This window comes from Macrosteles quadrilineatus, unplaced genomic scaffold (assembly GCF_028750875.1).
Source record: "Macrosteles quadrilineatus isolate MER2022 unplaced genomic scaffold, UCM_ALF_1.0 Scaffold_12__1_contigs__length_5162894, whole genome shotgun sequence".
Taxonomy (NCBI): Eukaryota; Metazoa; Arthropoda; class Insecta; order Hemiptera; family Cicadellidae; genus Macrosteles; species Macrosteles quadrilineatus.
Genome location: NW_026542605.1, coordinates 2,928,468 through 2,951,657, shown reverse-complemented (window position 1 = coordinate 2,951,657; position 23,190 = coordinate 2,928,468). Strand labels below are relative to the sequence as shown.

General features: G+C 34.2%; 1 protein-coding gene across 2 annotated transcripts in view; it reads right to left on the bottom strand.

The window, feature by feature from the left end:
- The window catches only part of LOC129004849 (focal adhesion kinase 1-like), a 118,968-nt gene extending 102,465 nt beyond the window's left edge, over positions 1-16,503 (bottom strand). The window contains exons 1-2 of one of the 2 annotated variants that reach the window (XM_054433520.1): positions 16,449-16,503; positions 14,845-14,884 (exon numbers count right to left, since the gene is read on the bottom strand). Coding sequence is in view for 1 of the 2 variants with exons in the window: in XM_054433519.1 (XP_054289494.1) it covers positions 376-452 (77 nt within the window). In the remaining variant the exon portion in view is untranslated. Of the gene's footprint in view, positions 1-375; positions 585-3,127; positions 3,261-14,844; positions 14,885-16,448 lie in introns of those variants that run through there. The other variant, XM_054433519.1, reaches the window with a different exon arrangement.
- Positions 16,504-23,190: the final 6,687 nt, after the last annotated feature.

Genomic DNA, 23,190 nt, shown 5'->3' with positions numbered 1-23,190 from the left:
ATCAGCGTCAATTTTAAGTGCGTTTCTCTCCAATGCATAATATGTGGAGTTAAGTCTTGAATGTCTTTTATGTCAGGAAATGTTTCTCATACTTTCATCCACTCTTAAAAATTAACGAAGCAAAACGTTCCAACGGATTGTAGTGGTATACATATATAAACTGCAGCGTGTTCTCTGATAACTCTGAAATATAGAGCAAATCGAAAACTTTTAGATTATATCCCAAAAAATGAAAAACAGAAAAACTACAATACACTAAAACATAACCGGTCACGACGTAGGCCTACATATAGAGATTTTACAACATGACAAGTCTAACTTGAGTATGCAAGGTAAATGCTACAAAGCCTATATAGATAGGTGTAAAATACTTACGTTTCCAAGTACTGGAATACTCGATAGACGGGAGCAGGTCTACGATACATGATGGACAACACATCATGGGCGATCATCGCAAGTCAACATATCGCTCTCTTACTCACACATGACGTCACACGCCAGCTGACTCAGTCCGCTTGTTTCTCACTTTGTTAAACTTACAATTCCGGACGTTTTTTCTTAATCAGTCGAGATTACGCCTGGTCCTGAATAGTAAATATGATTAGGAAAACCCTGTTACCATGAAATTACTACAACTTTCGTCAAGTTTTACAATGCTTTAACCCTCTATCTGGCGCTGGTCGATTTTAGACCACTAAAACGTGAGTTCTCAGTGGCGCTGGTCGATTATAGACCAAGACGACATGGGTCGGGTTTTTCTATCATTAAAATTGAAAACCGTTTTAAAACGCAATAAATCTTATACCATTAGAAAGATGAGATTCTGAGGATTCATTTTCATGCATAAAACATTATTGAGTGAGTATTATGTAGCGAGAAACATAGTTTGAAAAACTAGAGAGTTCAAAATAGATTTTGGCGGTGGAAAGTTTTGGTCACCTGACTACAGAAACAGCTGTTTTTGGTGATTGTCAATTAAATTGTATACAACATTAGTACATATTCTGAAACTACAATAAATTCCCTACAATTTCCTCTAAATCTATAAGGTTGATTGTAAAAATTTTATTTGTTTTGAAAAATGTCATAAAAATCATGTTTTTGTAAAAAAATCTTCAAAATTTTACATTCCGACGTAAATTTCTCCGAAATATTAGAATTCAACTAAATATAACTATATATTTTCAGAAATATCTTTTATTACCTATTGTACGGTATCATTTTATTTTTTGTTGATGCATTCTATTATTTCCTACGTGACAAAAAGAAATTTGGTAGTTTTTCAAAAAAGAAAATATGTATGTAGATTTTTTTTTTATAATTTTATTTTTATGAATATTTAAAAAAACATTGATATATCTACGTAAGGAATCATATTTCACACAACCTTTACATTTAGATAAAATGTGTAAAAAAATTATTTTGAGGTTTTCTTGTGGGTTGCTTTTGAAATTTCTAATTTGCATAATCCAAAAATTTGCACACCTTTTGCTACTACGCCTAAACGCATTGCTAGGAAAAGAATATTTTTATATTATTATGTTCTAAATTTATCACTGAAACAGAAAATACACATATAGGTGTACTTATATTCACAAATAAATGTTCTGTGGCAAAATATATGATACCACTACAAAAGCGCCAAAATATACCCGCCACTGGGGAATAAAATGACCGCCAGATCTAGGGTTAATTTGTTGTTCGGTAAAGTGTTTTAGCAACACGACTGAAATAGATGAGCAACATCTTAAGCGGTTTTTTAACGATGAATCGAAGGGGTTTAAAGCACGATAATTACGGAATTAACTATAACCATTTTTCAATACGTGAGAATAAAATCAATCTAAAAAAACATACAAGGCTGTGCACAAATTGGTCTAGAACAGATGTTAACGAAACACATGTATGTTCACAGGATTGCACAAGTAGTTTTCATAGTTGGCTACAAATTATGATGGGGATAAAACATAGAACGTACCATTCAAGTACCGGTAGTTAAATGTGTATTGTTCAATTGGTAACCCGTAAACCTATAATAATATTGTTGAATCAATTCATACAAACGTAAAAGAATAGCCAGTATAAAACTGTTGTAAATTCCATTCATGTCGCGTATTTGAATTGTGTTTAAAGAGTTTACTTTGCAACAAATGTAATTTAAACAAAAAATTAGCAAAACTAAACAAAAAAATTATTTGTATGAAATTAGTGGATTTAAAATATTTGCTAATTTAACGTCAAAATATGTTTAGTTTAGTTAGCCTACTCTAAATCCTCACACAACTTACTCTCACCGATTAAACTCGAACAGATTACTGAATTTACTGAGCAAAAGAAAACTTATCCCAAACTATTCAGCAACAATCAAACGTCAAACCCTGATTTCGCATTTTTATACCGAGTAAAATGGAACACCAAGTTAAAATTGCCGACACTTCTTTAAAACTGCCGCGGAGCATTCAGGTTGAACGAACCGTTGTACTGAATTGAGACGCGTTGAGATGACTCGTTTGAATGTGGTGTTTTCGCTAACCACAATTAATTATAGGCAATATGTCGCGATAACTACTTGTTTTTAGATTATCCGATTGCGTAGGTATTTCGTTTATCATAATACTTAAAAGTAATTGGATGCTTCAAAGAAATTGTAAATTTTCATCATTAGCTTAAACGCATATTGTTTCTTAATTGAATACGCTTTAATTGGAAGTACTTGTGGCACTTCGATTGAAGTTGATTAATTTTTAACATCACTCATAATTACGAGATTATTTTTTATAACCACATCGACAACTGAATTATTGTTATTCTGAATATCTTATAGCCGTACACAACGAGTTTAGTTCACACAAAGACGCAAATGTTAAGAGGTTTAAGGTATATACTATGACACACAGTTATTATTATCAAAAGGATTCTAAAGTTAATGTATATACAATATGTTTTATAACCATCGCCGCCAAAGATAACATACCGTTTTACTCCGCAAAAATTGTGTACAAAATGCGTTAGCTTTTTAAGCTCGATAATTTTGTTTGACATAAGTGTTTTTACTTCTACGTTATGAGCCAATCTAATATAATTATCCCTTTTGCTAATTACACCAAAACAACACCTATAGCCATACCAAAAACACCCAACGTCACAGCGGTAGTTTTACCAAACAAAACCGTTGTAGAATTCCGAGCACACTGCGTCAATCAAGGACCGATGTAAACACTGACTAAGCACACCGGCGATCCCGGTAAACAAAACCGTCCACTGTCCAGCACTAGGCAGATACAGTACAAGTATGTCACTTATTAATGAAACGCCATTATCACTCACACTCACACACGCCAGCCGACATGTCACTTGGGCGACAAAGATACAGTAACACGAAGACGAAACACAACGCTCTACTTGACAGTAGTTGGCTACAGCGTTGATATTGATTGTGAGAATGAGCAAAGCGAGCCAAGTAAAGTGGCGCTTCAGCGGCAAACCTAGTAACTACTGTAACAACTGCCGACATGCAGAACATAGACCTACTTACTTACTTTTGAATGATACTTGAAAGTTTCCCACTGGTAGCACTGATGTGCCGTGGTCGTCAGTTTGTTGATGGCCTAATCATTGAAAAACTCTTCCACATAGTAGTAAGGCCTCTTGAGAAGGAAGTCTTTTAATTTGGTTTTCAGGACTTTTCCAACTTCTATACTTCGATTGGTACTTTATTAAGAACTTTAGTACACATGAATCTTGGTCCATTTTTAGCTAGGGTAGATGACACTTGAGGTACCGGTACGTGTATTTAATTCCTCTGGCGAGTGTTAGTTATGTATATCAACATTCTTGCTTAAGTTTTCAGGCTTCCTGTTGACCATCAGTGTTGTTGACTCCAGAATAAAAAGGGCTGGTAGGGTCAGGATTTTTGATTCTACAAATAGTTCTTGACAGTGTGCTAGATAATTTTGTTGCATATTATTCTAATGATGCGTTTTTGTAACAGAAGAATACGTTGAGCCAGTGGGCTGCTCCACCAGAAGACTATTCCATATTTGATGATGCTATGGAAACAACCAAAATAGACCTTCATGAGTAATTGAGTATGTCTTTGTCCACTAGCTTTTGTAAGCGCCACACATATACATTAAGTCAATCAAATTATTTTAGATATGTAGTGCAAATAGAAATCATCCTTATTAAAACTCTGACACCTTGATTTTTTTGTTTTTTTTTTACGCCGTCTAAATGTTTCTCTCTTATAAGGATGTTTACAGTGTTTTACCAACATCAAAGGACAAGCAGTTACATAAATACATTAAAACCTCGATAACAAGTCACCTGTGATAACAATTAAGGGTCATTTTCAAAGCCCCTTGATATTATTTTATCCCTAATCAGGTGATTTCAAACCTCGATGAGAAGACAACTTTAATAACAAATCTTATTTTACTAGGATAGCTTTCATAGCAGTGAAAGCCAGTTGAGCTGAGCAATCATGTTTCATGGTTTTTAATAAAGCAATAAATAAACAAGTGATTATAGATATAATACAAAATATAAATTTTCCCAAACTCCGCACTGCTAGCCTTTGGACTTGTTTCCCTCCCTTCCCATAGCATTTTAGGGTTGCCGATACATTAATCTGACTGTCACCAACTGTTTCCACACTCCACACTGCTCGCCTTTACTACTTCCTTCACCACTTCCTAAGCCGTGGACCTGTTTCCCTCCCTTCTCAATAGCATTATATGATTGCAGATACATAAATCTAACTGCCACAGACGGTTCCCACACTCAACGACTTTAGCCTTTACTACTTCCATCACCACTTCCTACGTCACGGACCTGTTTCCCTCCCTTCCTATAGAATTTTGGGATAGCAGATACATTATTCTAACTGCAACAGACGGTTCCCATACACCACACTGCTAGCTTTTACTACTTCCTTCGCCACTTCCTATGTCATGGACCTGTTTCCCTCCCTTTCCATTGCATTTCAGTATTGAAGATACATTAGTGTAACTGTCACAAACGGTTTCCACAATCCGGACTGTTCGCCTTCACCACTTCCTACGTCTTTGACCTGTTTCCCTCTCTTTCCATAGCATTTTAGTTCTGCAGATACATTAATGTAACTGTCACAAACGATTCCCATACTCCGTAATGCCAGCCGTTACTACTTCCTTCACAGCTTCCTACGTCGTAGTCTTGTTTTTCCCCTTCCCATAGCATTTTAGTAAATTAGATACAATATATAACTAGGCCTACCACAAAGGGTTCCCACACTAAGTATCTTTAGCCTTTACTACTTCCTTCACCACTTCCTATGTCGTGGACCTGTTTAAGTTTGCCATTTACGAGAAGGATCCATGAATGTGATACACCGATTAATGTTATAATAACAAAATATTTATTGTTATAACCTCATTTAGCTACGGAAATCAAATCTTTAAAAATACTGTACCTAAGAAAGTATGTTTTATCTATGACTGTACCTATTCAATCAATGGTCGTTTTCAATTTGCAACTAAATGTAAACCTAAGACTTTCTCTGTATTATTTTGTCATCATCCGAATTATTTTTCCTTTGCACTTTGTTTAGGTCGTGGCTTGATCTTACCATATGCTACGATTCTTTGTTTTGTTTAGATTTACGTTGTTATTTTGTAACCATCATGACAACCCATAAGGCAAATGTAAAAATTTTAAAATGTTGAGTTACTTTTAAATTATATGCATTATCAAAAATTGAAATTTGTTACGGCCAAACCATTTAAACATTTGAGAAAACAACCTCAGTAAGTTTGGCTAAAATATGTTTAGCCGTTATTGAAATTAAGTGTTATAAAGTTTGCATTGTACGCTCAATAATCCATATGAGAGTCTGTTTATCACGGATATACAGTAGCCTAATGTATATCATTTTCCATATAGAATTTTTCAGTATAACTAAGAGTATTTGAAAATTAGTATGCATAGCCATCGTCTTTTCCTAGTCCAAAATAAACTATCTCAAGGATGAATTTTGGACCACAAATACTTAATTTGACTTGGTATGTCTCAACAAGAGAATTGATTTTATTTTATTTTGATCATTGATTTTCTCCATAAAAGGAATTGTTTTTGAGGGAGAAAACTGGTGCTACTCAATTGCCTTTGAACAAACTATGCGCCCAAACTGTGCTCAGTGCGTTGCTTTCCTTCCCTTTGTTGAAGAACGTCATTATTAGCTAAAATATAATTATGGTTTTTTTTTAGTTTTTAAAGGGTAGTGCTCAGTATTTATCAAAGCGGCAAGTTATTTGAGAAGCATACTCCATTGGCAGTGTGCAAGAAAAAAAGGAGATGTGGATGAAACAGACACCTCTAAAGACCTGTATTGAGCAACATTTATGGACCCATTGGATGCTTTCCTTCCGAAATTTCTTGTGTATGACGCTGGTGATTTTCATGGATTAACTGCTTTTTGTGTTTTTTTTAGTAAAACTTTAAAATACTTAATTATTTGTCTTTTTATAAAAACTTAAGGTTGTTCAATGGTTGAAAACTCGGCCGAAAAATATGTAATGTACAGAATTCTCTATTTCCACCCCACACTGTACTGTAAATAAAACATATGATTGGAATTTCTTCCATTTGTTTCGATTTTCTATTTATACTTCGTTGTTATTACGTCACCAGCATGGCAACCCTAAGGCCCATGTCAATAAAAAAAATTGTTTTCCATTTTTTGTGTTTCCAAAAATATGTAATTTACAGACTTTTCTATATTCACCCACACTGTAAATAAAACAGATGATTGGAATTTCTTCCATTTGTTTGGATTTTATATTGCGTTATTATCTCGTCACCAGCATGGCAAGCCAAAAGGCCCATGTTAATTTGTTAAAATTAAAATTCATATTTGTGATTTTTAGCCTATTTTAATTTATAAAGGGATTCTGCGCATCTACAGGAAAATATCTTTCTAACAGTATGCGTAGATTTTACCTACGATACACACGAGCTGAGAAAAAAGGTTTGAAAGAAACATGCTTGCCTACTAATATATAGATTACGTTAACAAAATCAAAAAAATACTTTTTACCGTAGTTATTCATGGCATTTGAGAGGAAGTGATGCGGGCCTGGTCTATCAATCAATGTATATACTCCAGGTCTATCCCCATCTTTCTTACCTAAAATCGGCTGGAAATCTCTTCCGATTTCCCTACCTGGTCGCCCAAAACGTGAGCAGGAGTACGGATTTACACCATGGGATTACAGGGTCGACGTCAATTAGGTCTGATTTAGGGTCCTGAAATCGGATTGTGTTTCCAAACCCTGTTTAAGGTTAAAAACTTTACTGCAGGCAATCTGCTGTTAAATTAAAATTCACTTTTCAAACTATCAAGATCACTGGACCTTGTAGAAATATATCATAGTCTGGTGGGGTAAAACCCTGAAGAAAACTACCTTTTTTATTGGCATTTGTCCCTGCACTAGATAATAAACATTAAAATGACACATCAAACAAAAAAAATCGGTTGAGTGGAAAGAGATATTACAGAGAACCCCTTTAGTACCTCTATAATTACTACAACTTTTCAAAGGTTAAGCTAGATCAGTTTTAAGTAAATGGGATGTCACTTGCAGTATCCATAGTCAATGCTAGATCTAGTTCATTTGAATGAGATGTCTGCTTGTAGTATCCAAAATCAATGGTACATCTGATGTTCATATAAGTGAGATGTCTATTTGCAGTTAACTTAAGACAATGGTACATCTGGTTTGAAACATAAATTGAATGTCCACTTGCGGTATCCAAGCATTGAGTGTAACACATATAACCCAAAGGCCAAGAGGCTTATTCCAGTCTACACCTGGCAGATTTAAGTCTACAGCAATAATGATCGATCATCACGGTCCACTGTCAGACATGTCTGCTTCAATGGAATAAAGAAAACTGTTGTATATATCGATTGGCTGTTGGGGTGGGATGTTTAACATACTTCTAGTAGCCAAGTGATATTCTTGCAGGGCTTAATTCTTGGCCACCAAAAAAAGACAAGACGATTTATTTGTGTTTGTAATTGTGATAAGTACACCACCCTTGCTGGATTTAGAGCTGGTAAGCTGAGATCTCTTTGAATCTCTCCTATTGTCCTCTAGGACATAGCCTACTATTGATTTAAGATACTGCATACAGACATTCTATTTACTTACATGAACCAGACGTACCAGTGACCTTTGATACTGGAAATGAATTAGGCCATTGACTAAGGAAATAAAAGTCCCTTTGTTTCCCTTGTCTGTGATTAGGCATTCCATGTATATTATATGGACCAAATATAGGCCTACCATTGACTTTGGATACTGCAAGTAGACATCGTTTCGACATGAACCAGATGCAGCATAGACTTTGAATATTTCAAATAGGTATCCAATTTATGTGTACCTGATAAACCTTTAACTTTGGATATTGCAAGTTGACATACTGTTGACATGAATCAAATGTACCATTTACTTAAGATACTGCAAGTAGGCATCTCAATATTGTGAACCAAATGTGTTGTCATTTACTTTAGATACTGCAAGTAGAATGTTTCGACTTCGGCATTTGAGTAAATCAGTTTACCCACAACGCGGTCTGGGCATTTCGCTTCGGCCAATGTCCGAAAAGAAATGCTCACCCCGCGATGTGGGTATTTCACACTGTCCACATCGTGAAATAGGTAAAACTTTCGGACATTGTCCGAATTCGGCCTTTGAGTGTAACATATGCATTGCCCTGCATCAAGAGTAATTTTCTCATTAAGAATCATGCAATCTTTGCCAAGTAAACAGGATTTGGAACAGAAGAGGTGATCTTGTCTTATGTTCATTTTTGAAGAAACTGCTGTCCAACAAGAGGAGGATTCTCTTTTACCCGTTGAAGAGAGGCACCATCCACCGTTATCTTTTTATGTCCTCTCCAATGCCCCTGCAAACTACATCAACCAAAGGAACTATTTATATGACCTTAAGCAATGTAACTTATCAGATACCCACCAGTCTCTGACTACGATTGATTTCCCGCCATTTTGAATGATCATGATGTTAACAGAACAACTGAAAGGTTCATATCAACAATTCCCAAAACTGTTTAAGAGCATTCGCCCTTGAGGAGAACTGGTTTTCCCCCTTTCCCTAGATGGTTCTTGCCTAAATTGAAGAATCTAGTCATCACAAAGAAAGTTCTCTATAAGCGCTTGAAACAAACTCCAGATGCATCTAACTACCTCAGATTCTCCAACACGAGGGCGGCATGCAAGCCTTTCGTCAGTATGTGGATAGGATTGAGGTTGGAATTCCAAATATTCTTCATTATTTCTGGAGCCATGTCAATGCATCGAGAAAGACTCCTTTGACCCCTACTAGAATTGTGTATAACAACTCTGACGCTTAGGAGCCTCGGGAAATGTGTGAATTGCTCAGGAGCTTCTTCTCCACCATTTTCACCCGGCCATGAAGTCTTCGATATCGATAGGTTTGATCGTCTCGGGAGCCCACAAGAGATAATAGGTAGGTGAAATTGGGATGTCCGCCGCGCACAAAATAGCTTATATCACGAGAACTAAAGTCTTATGAATCCAAAAGTGTGCAGAAAAATGTGTTCTAAAAAAAGATTATGTAATAGTTTAATGGAAAACGAAGTAAAGTAAATGAAAATTACATTTTTTTAAATTTACGATAAGTTTAATCAGAAATATTATGTTTTTGTTGTTATTTAGAACCACTGATTTTAGGGAAATAATATTTCCGTAGAATCAAAATATTGCAATACATAACTTAACAGCCATACAATCCTCAGATCCAATAAACCTTATACAAGCAAAGGCGTTCTACAGAAATATTATTTCCCTATTGTTTACCACTCTCCAAAATTGTTATTTAAAAAATCAGTGGTTCTAAACAACAACGAAAATCATAATTCCCTGATCAAACTTATAGTAAATAAAAAAAAATTAATTTTCACTAACTTCTCCTTGTTTTTCGTCAAACTACTAGTAGTCCAGTAAAATAAGACATTTTGGTATGCAAAAGGTCGGGTAGTTCTGATTTTTGGATATGTTGTTAGTATTGGGCCCATAACATAAAATCCAAGTTATCCACCTCGAGATACTGCCGCTCGCCGCGGGTGCGCCACTTGTTATCAAAATATAAAAAATATGGCAATTCCTATTGTTTTTCACTCAATCTCGCGAACCGTTGATTTCACCGAAAATTTTAGATTATTACATTACAGAAGAATAAATTTGTGACAGTTTAAGCCCAACAGCGAGTATGTAGCGTAAATAATGGTCAAAATACAGACCATCAAAATAAATAAATTTCCCAAAGTCGTATAAAAATTGTGGGTTTTTTCAATATTTCCACAATATAGTTGTTTGAAGTAAACACAGTATTGATTTAGAGAGTATGCCAGTTTATTTGCTATTAATAGAAAATAAATGAAAGTATGAATAAAAATACCTCCACCTCAGCAAACCTGCAGCCTAAGCGAATTTCCATTTGCTTGATTTGATTTTCACAAACCTATTTAAATAACATTAGGTTTAACTGGTACCTAGGTAAGCTGCTACAGGGAGGGTAATATATTATATAAAATAAGGAACGGTATGACAAGAAACAAATAAATTTACCCAATTTTATAAAAATGTGTCTATAAATAAGGAAAAACAATAATTACAAATCTACGCTATTGGAATAACTTCAGGTTTTTAATTTACATTTTTTAATTTTCTCCGTAACCAATAACTGTAAAAAACATTTTAATGTACTAAATTATTTGTTTTTAAGCTCTACAAAATTCTTTAATGATACAATTGTAAAATTTTATATTTTGAGGGTCAAAAATATGAAAACCCCGTTCTTAACAAAAACCCCTATAAAGCAACCTTCCCATGGCCTGATCATGCTTCGCGAACTCGTTTTAATAAATGTAGGTTTACATGCCGAAAAACAGACCTCCAAAATATACCTTCAACGGCAAAACTACTCTTCCCAAAGCTGTCAAATGTTTACACATAAACATTTAAGCTAAGCTTTGGGTACAATACTTGCACATGAAAACTAAATAAAACAGTTTAACATAGTTAACAGTTTATTGAGGCTGAAATATCAGGCAAATAAGATCTTCCACTTACAATCACTGAACAGATCTTCCATGCAGCGGGTAATTTTTCCACGCCAAGTGCGCCCATCTATACAGGACATGCTGAATATGAATTAAAATACAGGATTGATATAGAAGAACACAAAAAATCCACAAGGATCGGAAATTTCACTACAAGACGTACAGACAAGTTCTGGTGTGAAATTTGGTCTGATTAGGCCATCGAACAGGCCCTCACAAAGACAATGAAAAGCTCTGGAGGATTGAATCGAGGACGAGGAAAACAGACAAAATGTTGTAACTTGATGGGCGTTTTTTTTTTTTTTTTTTGAGTCCGTCCTCATCAAATCTGTAGGAAGTTGAGAAATAATATAAAAAATGACGTCAGTTGAACATTAACAGTAAGCAACATGTTGACGTGCGCCATTCTTGCATTGCTCGAGACAACGGAATTGATGAAAAGATTAAATAGTGGTTTCCTCAACACACACCATTCCAATATAAATGATGTGCTGATTATTAGCAAATTTCCCTTATAGGGAATACGCTATTACAGTAGGTCTCATGGTAAGACCTAGACCTGGGACCGATTTACTTTTTCATTTTGGTATTCCTAGAGGCCAAAAATACATAGTTTTAAGTTTAGTTTTAGTTTTTAGTACAAAAATAGTTTTTAACATACCTCGTATCACGATACTATTGTTCAAATGGATGAGTAATTATCATTTCGTGCTGTGTAGAGTGTACTTCAAAGTTTAAGTTTTGTACGTTGGCAATAAGTTGCGTACACCTATTTGACCTTGAAGATAGTTTTGGTAATAAATTATAATACAAATAATAAAATATTAATGATAAAAATGAGTAATAATAGCTTGCATGTCTGCAGGGCTACAAATGGTTCGCATATTGAGGTGTGATAGTGTTAAAATAACTTTTATTTTATTACCTTTCATTTAATGTATCAGCATAGCCTTCTCTATGGTATCAGTCGTTGAACAGTAGTTTGTATCTAGTACAATAAATAAATAAATTTTCAAACTAGGTGAGTTTTTTGGAGACCCTGTATCCAAAAAAGCTTAAGATTTTACTAAACTGTATCCAAAAAAGTTATTATCGTCCGTTAGCACGATGATTCCCAAAAATCATCCGATTTAGTGGAATTTGGTACAAACATTACTTTTATTTGTGAATCAAGAGATGGACTATTTATCATTTACTTTGTATTGTAAGTGACTTAGCCTATTGCTTTTGCTTAGTGGCCTAAATAAATCATTGAGTCATTGAATCATGTAAACGTACATTTATTTATTAAAACGAGTTCGCGAAGTATGGTCGGCATGATAAGGCCATAGGAACGGTCGCCTTATAGGTATTTCGCAAGTAAGAATTTTTTTTTAATTTTTAACCCTCAAAACATACAATTGTACAATTGTATCATTAAAGAATTTTCTAGAGCTTAAAAACAAATAATTTAATACATTAAAATGTTTTTTACAGTTATTGGTTACGGAGAAAATTAAAAAATTTAAATTAAAAAACCTGAAGTTATTCCAATAGCGAAGATTTTTGTATTATTTTTTTTTTCCTTATTTATAAATACATTTTTATAAAATTGGGTAAATTTATTTGTTTCTTGTCATACTATTATTATTTTATTAAATATATTACCCTCCCTGTAGCAGCTAACCTAGGTACCAGTTAAACCTAATGTTATTTAAATAGGTTTGTGAAAATCAAATCAAGCAAATGGAAATTTGCTTAGTCTGCAGGTTTGCTGAGGTGGAGGTATTTTTATTCATACATTCATTTATTTTCTATTAATAGCAAATAAACTGGCATACTCTCTAAATCAATACGGTGTTTGCTTCAAACAACTATATTGTGGAAATATTGAAAAAAACCACAATTTTTATACGTCTTTGGAAAATTTATTTATTTTGATGGTCTGTATTTTGACCATTTTTTACGCTACATACTTGCTGTTGGGCTTAAACTGTCACAAATTTATTCTTCTTTAATGTAATAATCTAAAATTTTCGGTAAAATCAACGGTTCACGAGATTGAGTGAAAAGCAATAGGAATTGCCATATTTTTTATATTCCGATAACAAGTGGCGCGCCCAGCGGCGAGCGGCAGTATCTCGAGGTGGATAACTTGGATTTTATGTCATGGGCCCAATACTAACAACATATCCAAAAATCAGAACTACCCGACCTTTTGCACAGCAACCCCATTTTTTCTGACAGATTTACTGGACTATAGGCCTACCGGTAAGTAATCTTTTTTCAAACACATTTTTCTGCACAGTTTGACATGTCTAACGTGTTCATATGACTTTTGGTTCTCGAGATAAAAGTTATATATTGTTTGATGGTGCTGACTTCTTCCTGGACGATGTTGCCTCATTCAAGCGAAGGATTAGAACAATGCTTATGTAGTCCATTCCTTTTGTTTTTGCAAAGTCTATACCACTGTTTTTATTGTTTCAATTATTAGTTTGTCTTTGTTACTCTTGTCATAATACTCTTTGTTAATTTATTGTTGTTTCATTGTTAGTTTATAAACTGCTATGCTTTATATTGTTACTTAATTCATATTGTATTGTGAAAGTAAAGTGTAGGCCTATTTACCGTTGAAATGGAAAACAAATCAAATGTAAAATAAATAGTGCATAAACCTTCATTTTTTAGTAAATTATGATCAACGGTATAAATCAGATTGTTCTTTCTGAAAATGTGCTAGTTAACAAATTAATAATAACTCTGATGAGGTACTGGAAATATTTTATTCATTGAATAATCAAACCACTTGTAACTTGCCCGATAGTCATTATTATTTTTACACTTATTCAGGCCCATTGCTCACTAGACAAAGCTTTTTAATATTATTTAGTTTCGATGATTTCACTCTATTTATCGTAGTTAGATGAATTAGCAACAGCCTTGAAAGTAACCGTCAATTTAGAGGGGTTTCACCTAGTTTGCAATTATTTTTAAATTTATCTAGGTAATATATCTATTTACCTATATTTGGATTATTTAAAATGTTGATAACTTACTATATGAACTTTATTAGATATAGGCTACAGAGTGGCTGAAAAGTAACTTGCACCCCCCCTTAACTTTTCAACAATTTGAGATATTTGAAATTGGTTTGGGGCAACCTTGTTAGATGTGAGGGGCTACAATAATTATGGTCAATTTTGAAAATTTGCCCTTAGGGGTAGCGGGGGTAGGGGATAGCTAAAAAGTTTCAAATGACAAGTATAGTCAAGTTTGGTATCATTTTACAGGTCTTGACGAAACATAACAATTACCATAAAGAAAATAGAAATCGGACCAATAATAACAAAATGGCAGTTAAAAATTACTTTAAATAACCATTGAATCAAAGATTTTTAAGTTTTCTGTTAAAATGCATGTTGTTACCACATAGGTAGGCTTCTTGTATCCACATTGTAAATTGGTGATATATTGCCGACGGAATAAATAAATAAATAAATAAGAACTAAACTTTAATTTTGATGACAAGGGAAAAATAGGCCTGCCGCAGCAAACCTGCAGACTAAGAAAATATCCATTCGACTGATTTGATTTTTAACTAAGTCTATTGATATAGCATTAGGTTTAACAAGTAGGCCTACCTAGGTTAGCCTATGATAATTTTCATAAAACAATATCTTAAGACATAGGAAGGAATTTGTTGACAGGAGAACTTACCTTAACAACAGCACAGAGTAATCCAAGCACCACACAGAACCTTAAAAATAACACAGAAAGTTATAACATTTTATAAAATGAAATTAATATGGTAAAAAATGTAAGTTAGCATTTTACTCAATACAATCCTTGAAACTGAAGCTTGGGTAGGCACGTCACTCATCATATGTATGTATTAAGTTGAGTTCACTATGACAACAATCTTAAGGATAAAATATAGGTAGGGGTGCAGTTATCGATCATTACCCGCCCACTTCCTAAACCATAAGGAAGCACGAGACAGACACGATCAGCTGTTTTACAAGACGCTAAATCAGCTTATAGGCTTGAGACTAAAAAATGTGACTTTAGCCTTACCTACCTCCGTTAAAAGAAAGGATATCAATATATCAATATCAATCAATTATTTAAGATGGGGACGCCACTATGTGCGTATTTTAACCCAAATATGAGTGAAGGATGAGTGTAGGATGAGTGGCGCGATCTTGTAGTCTTGTTAGTGACTAAGGCCGACATGTTCCTTAGACACAGCTGTTAATTAATAGCCCATACAGCTAATGGCAACTAAGGGACCTACAGTTTGTAGTGGAATCAGAACCACATTTTTCCTTGTAATTTACGAATTGGTCTAATTATCAGGATAGTACTGCGGATAGTCGTAGTACTCACTAGTGCGGACGTTAATCCACACCAGGAAGCATCGCATCCACAGTGCATCCCTATAAATATCCACAATTCTTGACCTCCTAATAGCTGGATTACAGGACGACGCCAAGGAGTAGACACTAGGCTACTATATTAAGTTTAAAAATGGTTATTTTTAAAACTTAAAATAATTCTTTAAGGCATTCTTAGAATTAACCTAAATAATATAGGTACTAATTCATAACCTAAGCCACATGTAGGCTATGTTCGGGTACAGTTTCTTAACTGGGCTATGCTAATATTGATTGAAACTGTCGATTCGATTGGTAGGGCCTAAACCTTCATGCGATTTTTTCACCATCAGCAAATTTGGTTGGTTAGGTTAGGTTATGATAGTTTTATTATATTAATAGATATATTTAAAAGTATCGATTATTAATCAATATTTTCAATTCGATAGGCCTAGTTTCAATCAATATTAGCATAGCCCAGTTAAGAAACTGTACCCCTATGTCCTTTCCTTTCAGTAAGTTATTAGGCCTGATTAGTCTATTTCACAATAGGCCTAAGTTAACTTAGGCTACTTTACGATAACATAACAAGTTAGGCTACCGTAAGTTATTTGTCTAGGCCTACATGTAGTAGACTAGCTAAACCCAGTAAGTTTATCAATCTTATTTTATTAAGTTCTTAAGACTTATTTGTGTTAGAAACTAGGCTACCATAAAAATATTTTGGCTTTGAATTGGTGAAAAAGACAATAAGATTTTGCTAAATTTACTGTAAAACCATTATAAATAGGTAGCGAATTTAAAATGGGCTAGGCCTACTCCCAAATAAACTAGATTAAATTCCATAAATGATTTGGTAAGTCTACAAGCTATAACCTCTTAAAAGTGAAATAGATAGGCCCAAGTTATTTCATTTTTAAGAGGTTATAAAAAAAATGCAAAGTTTACCTTAAAATTAGAAGTGGTTATGAGCTCAAATAAATCCGATTGTTTAGTACAATATGTTTGCATAAGATTTAATGATTTAAACGATAACGCGATAGTATTATTTATTGACAACATAGAAATAGAAAGTAGAAGTAGAAACTAAATACTGTAACACCAACCAAACACCATTCCACCAATAAAAAAATATTCAAGATTTACATTTTACATTTTATTGGTCATTCATTGGTCAATAGCAAAGCAAAAGCCAACCAATGCCAATTGAATTTCACTGTTTGACGTCCTGTCTGTTCTGTAGTGTTTTAGAAAAAAATAGAAATTTCTCTCGAAAAAAGTAAGTGAAACTGGTAGAATTTTGAGGGCATTGATCGAATCAGATTTAAGCCATGGATTTAAGCCATGGATTTAAGCCATAACCACATTGGTTATTAAGTTTTTTTGTCAATTAGGTTATCACTTTATTACCAAGGCCGCGATGTTGACCAGCATAGCTAAATAAACTGAGTCAATTTTAAATCTATACTATTATATAAAAATCTTGTGGTGTCTGTATGTGTATTACTAATAGGCGCATAAACTACTGAACTGACTGGGCTTAAATTTTACAGAAATATAGCTACCATACCAAGGACCATAATAGGACTATTCACACTTCGATACTGACCGTGGGCTTTGCCCCTTTGGCTTTAAAAGTTCTGAGTTGAGGATTTTAAAAGTAAATATTGATTGGTCTCCATGGCTGCCATGAGAACAAACACAATGTTTACAATTTGCTATGCCACCCAAATGTAAACAAGCTGAACTGTCAAACCACATTAATTCACAATGCCACAGCTGGTTTATAAATAGGAGGCATATAATATTCTCTACAATCATGTTTATTTATTCTTATATTTGATGGTTCATTGATTATTTATTTTATGAAATTAGTGAGATTGTATATCTGATGCTGTATCTAACCCTAATTAATTATTTAAAATTTTGCTAATGTGAATAATTGTATTGAAAGAGTTTGGTGTAAAAATAGTGAAATTATAAAGTTCACATTTACTTGAATCATTTTAACATTTTTGAACAATTAACATGTGTTTAGAGTAGGGCACACACCTTAAAAATTGAAACATTTTTCTCAAGGAGATAATTAATTGTATATTTTTGCCATTTTGAGAGAAATATTTTTCACACCATTAGCCTTTTCCCAAATTTTTAAATCATATTTTCATATTACTACCCATAGAGTTATGATGTTTTCTAATCCAGAGGTAGCTACTACTCTATATTATAACTTTTTACACTTCCTGTAGATTTTACATTCTATTCTAATAATGAATATCTTTTTACGAGCGTTTCAAGGTCATTACATGTATAATTTCAACCAAGTTCCTCTTAACTTAACCTACCCTTGCAATAACATTGTTTGAATGACATTAAATTTACTAATTCTAAGCTGATATACAAATATTTCAAATTAAAAACATTGTATTTGTCACTTGAGAAACATCTGATGAGGGCACAGATTTAACGGCTGTGGAGGTTGGTGTGAGCACAGGCGTAGGTGCTGAGTCAGGTGTAGGAACATGGGTAGGTGCTGGGTCAGGTGTAGGAACAGGGGTAGGTGCTGGGTCAGGTGTAGGAACAGGGGTAGTTACACTCACTTTGCACAAGGATGACCCAAAATTACTTGACAGCATGTTGGAAGAAGAGGTCATAATATTCCAAGTAGTTAAAGTGAGGAATGTGAATGGATGCAGAGTCGTTGATGTCACCTGTGGTGACTCGATAGAAGGAGAGATGAGGACTTGGGACTATGAACCGCTGAGCACTCCTGACCCATTGACTGTTGGAGAGAAAGTCAACATCATTAAGATCATAGATTCAAACACTCTGATAGTTGCACTAGCCAATGATCTTGAGTTTCTAAACATGTATCAAATAGACTGTGGGAAATCAAATGAAAATTTTCAATGTCCTCCAAAAGAAGGTGATTACGTTTCCTTCTTAGACCCAAAAAGTGAAGGATATTTAAGATGTAAAATTGAGAAAATCGATGGAGCCAATTACATACTTGAAGAGGTAGATAATATCAACACGTATCAGGCAAGACTTGAAGATCTTCATCCTCTTCCTGAACATTATCGAAATGTACCATGTCGAAGATCACAAATTGAGTTGAAAGATGTTGGTAAAGTCAAAGAGACTGAAGGCTCCCATTCGTATCTATTGGACATTTATAAAGAAGAGAAATCCCTCACAGTAATTGAAATTGATAACGGCAAAGTAGTTTTGACTGTTGAAGGGGGAGAAGGTACTTTGAACAGTAATCTAAAAGAACTTCTGAACCCCCCCGTTGTGCTTAACAAGCAAGGAAAATTAAATATATTGAGCCTACCTGAAGTCAAGGTTCCACTAGACCAAGAGTTTCAATTTTCGGTAACACAAACTGATCCATTGTATGTGCAACTGGCATCCTCGACGCTGGAATATATAACCACACTCCACGAAAAACTGCAAGAGCACGGTCAAGCAAATAACAAACCTTACAACCCTTGTGCAGGAGAGCTCTGTGTTGCTCTATACTTTGGAGATTGGTACCGATGCCGCTGTATACGAGAGACCTCTCCAGAAACAGGAGTGTCAGTGCTCATGCTGGTGGACTACGGCAACATCTTTCAAGCAAAGACAAGTGAAATCCGCCAGATCCTGCCTGATATGGTGACAATGCCCAGCATTGCAATCTCTTGCAAAATTCATGGTTTGTCTGAACCCGTTCCATCCACCTTGAAGGATAAATTGAATGAGCTTCTTCATGTAGATTCTGTGCACAGCGGTGTGTTTGTGGCGGAACAAGACGACTGTTATGAAGTTGTTATTGAATCTGTGAAAAAAGCCATGCAAGATGTGTAGTGATGAAGTTGTTATTGAATCTGTGAAAAAGCCATGCAAGATGTGTAGTGATGAATTTGTTATTGAATCTGTGAAAAAAGCCATGCAAGATGTGTAGTGATGAAGTTGTTATTGAATCTGTGAAAAAAGCCATGCAAGATGTGTAGTGATGAAGATACACGGTGGCATCACTGACTTTGGATTAAGAGTGTTAAATAAAAGTATTTTTTATACCTCGATACAAAAAAAAAAAAAAAAAAAAACACATCAAGACTCAAGATCCCTCTCTCTTCTGTAATCTCTCTTTAAAGTTCTGTAAAATCATTGAAAGTTTATTTGTTAATATTAAAACTATTTGTTAATTGTATCTCAGTGTTCTAATTTGAAGAATGAAAACTCCGCTTAACTTATAAATATACAGTCCACTCAATCCACTCTACACGCATCTACCCCGGACGAAGGACGGGTACTCAGCTAGTATATTATATTTACAACAAATAAAATATAAGACGTTTATCTTTCAAGAAGTAAAATTAAAAATATAAAAAAACTTGGCAGATGACTACGGAGATGATGTGTTACATTATTTGTAACATCGAATCATCAAAACAAAATACTCTTATAGTAAGCTTTTTGGAGAAGCCTATCTCGTACAACAAGCGTCTACAGCAGCCTGACTGATCACTTGTTGCAAACTGTGTTCTGTAGACACCAGGGGCCCATTTCATAATAAAGTACAAACTAATATTATTATTAGTAAATCAGCTGATCGCCCAATGCAAATCTAATGGAAATTACAAGTAACAACTTGTAACTTACAGCTGATTTACTAATAATATTAGTTTGTACTTTATGAAAAAGGCCCCTGCTCATTAATTCGCATATTATTAATTTAAATTTATGAATATAAATTTAAAAACATGGAATTGAAAACCAAAACAATATAGATGGATTAAAAATCTATATCTGTACTTTTAAAGTGGAGTCAATTATCCCATTGATCACATGAAGTTCTTACTTTGCCGTTTGCCGTCCGCTGTATTTTTATTTCAGGATTAGTTATCCCAACAGTGTCATTTGGAGGCTTCTGATTGGCTGAGGGAACGCGATTACCGAAACTATACGGTGGCCGGTGGGACGAAATATCAATAGAGATCGACGGACGACATCGGCCTCGGTAGTCTCTAGTGGAAAGCGAGTCGAGCTGGTAATCTGAAGGTGGCGGGCATCGTCTGGTAGAATTGGCAACGTCGCAAGTGGTGTTGTTTAGTGACAGACGTCCCATGGCAAACAGGTGACATTAGCTCATATTTTTTCACTTAATTGATTTAAAATATTAAAATATTGAAAATAAAATATACATAATTGAAAACCGAAACAGTATAAATTAAAAATCTATATCTGTACATTTTAAGAGGAGTCAATATTGTCATAGTCCAGTAACCAATCTTTCATTAATACAAAAAATACCATTAGCTGCTTCCAAACAAAACAGCTGTTACAACACTCCACTTGCAACGTTGCCACTTCGAAGGCCTGGGGAGCGAGCTGGCGTAGTGGCTAGAGCGTCGGTCCGTGAGGTCCCGGGTTCGATCCCCGCCAAGTCACCAATGGATTTTATCTAAGTGATAATGCCGTAACCCCTAGGTCTAGCCTGAAGTAATGTGAAAAACAATCCCAGGCTCGTGCCTAGCGTCCTAGGACAAAAAAAAAAAAAAAAAACTTCGAAGGCCTGGAGTTATAGGCGGCCATGAACGAATCCCATTGGTAGCACTAACTTTTTGTCAAAACCTTTTTCATTATCAGCAAGTTTGGTTGGTTTGGTTAGGTTATGACAGTTTAATTTTATAATTATAAAATATAAAATTAAATTTGAGCCATTTATAGTTTTATTTTATGAACATGACTATTTTTTCGATTAAACCTTCATTTGATTTTTACATCATCAGAAAGTTTGGTTAGGTTATGATAGTTTAATTTTATAATTAAAACATTATACTGTAAAATTGAATTTGAGGCATTTTTTAATTTTATTTTATGAATAGAACTATTTTTCGATTAGTAATACTTCATTATAGTCAATCAGAAGCCTCCAAATGACACACTGTTGTTGGCAAAACTAATCCTGAAATAAAAATTGTGCTTCCCGTCTATTTACATTTTTAAAACATTGTCATCCAAGCATCCATAGTTATCATCTCCGCAACAATTTCAACCTCGAAACTCAAACACCTTTCTTTCAGAAAAACTCCCCACTTCAATGAAGTAAAACTTTTCCACACAGTGTAAAACTAGCTGAATTTCTTCCTTCTTATAAATGTTAAAATAGTGAGAAAAAAGCTCGTTTACAAGAACCTAAAAAAGATTATCCCCGGTAGAGGGCCCTGTCCGGGCTTGGCCACACTACAAAATGTTACCAAACTTCCCACGCAAAGATTTAGTCCAGAAAACAGCTGTTTGACGACAGCTTAATCATGGGGTTTCATCACGTGAGTAGTGATTGTTATAGGTCGATTTACACTCAGTTCCAGTTCAGTCACGATTCCGGAATGGGACTGGGCCTATTTCTTCGGCGGGAATTGTCGCCGGCAACCCTGCCACACTCGGCTGTTTTTCCCGTCAGTCGTGCAACAGCCACGCTTCATCGTACTTGGTGTTGAGTGTTTCGTCATGACTGAAGATAGTGGCTCATTCCAAATGGATCATTTGGACGCAGGAATCAATTATAATAGAGGTAGAGAAGTATCCCTGCCTCTATAACACCAAAACTCGAGATTATAAAGTTTATGTAATTTATATGTAAATCATTAGAACAGCTTGCATATACAAAATTACAACAGAATTTTAAAAATATTGAATTGAATACTAATAAAAAAGTCGCAAATTTATTTGGTTTATGTGAAGATATAATTTCATTAAATGATTGCAAACCGAATTTATTGATTGTTTTTGATGATTGTATCTTAGAAAATCAATATAAAATAAGAGAATATTTTTTTGTAATGGAAAGACATAAAAACATATCATGTATTTTTATCTTTCTCAATGTTATTCAAAAGTTGATATTACATTTATAAGATACAATTAACATGTTATGTACTTTTAAACAAAATAAACATTATAAATGCAACATTTACGTACATTTTGTAGGTTCTGATATGCCACTTAATGAGTTTAAAGATATTTGCACTGATTGGTGGAAAGAACATTATGGATTTTTAGCTATAAATCTGTTATTAAAAACAAATAAAGGAAAATATATGAATAAGTTTTCTTACATAAAATTTTCTTCTAAATCAATATGGTGCATGCTTGATTCAATTGTTGGTATAATATTTGTTACAGTAATATTCACCTTATCTTTAATATTTATTTTTTATGAAATTTACAGAAAATAAAGAATATGAGCAAAAGATAATACTTTTGGTTTGTATTGGGATAAACGTATTAACGATTGGGAAAATAAATTGGAAAATAAAACTCTTCAGAACTTTCTACAACTTAGTTATAACTTTAAAAATCAGGACAACAAAACGAACCTTCTTTAAACATTAATTCAACTCAACACACATTCGTCACCATGACAACCAAAATATCCAAAAACGTAAACATAAAGGAAACTAGTCAGCTGGCTGATGCTAGTGCACAACTCATAGGCAGATAGTGTACAATATTTAGGTCTTACTCTTGACCAAAAATTAAATTGGAAATCTCATATCTGGTGCAAGAGGCAGCAAATTGGAATAAAAAATTCGTAAACTCAATTGGATACTAGGTACTAATTCAAAATTATTATCATTGGCTAACAAAATGTTACTATATAAAGAAAGCTATGATCAAACCAATTTGGATATACGGCATT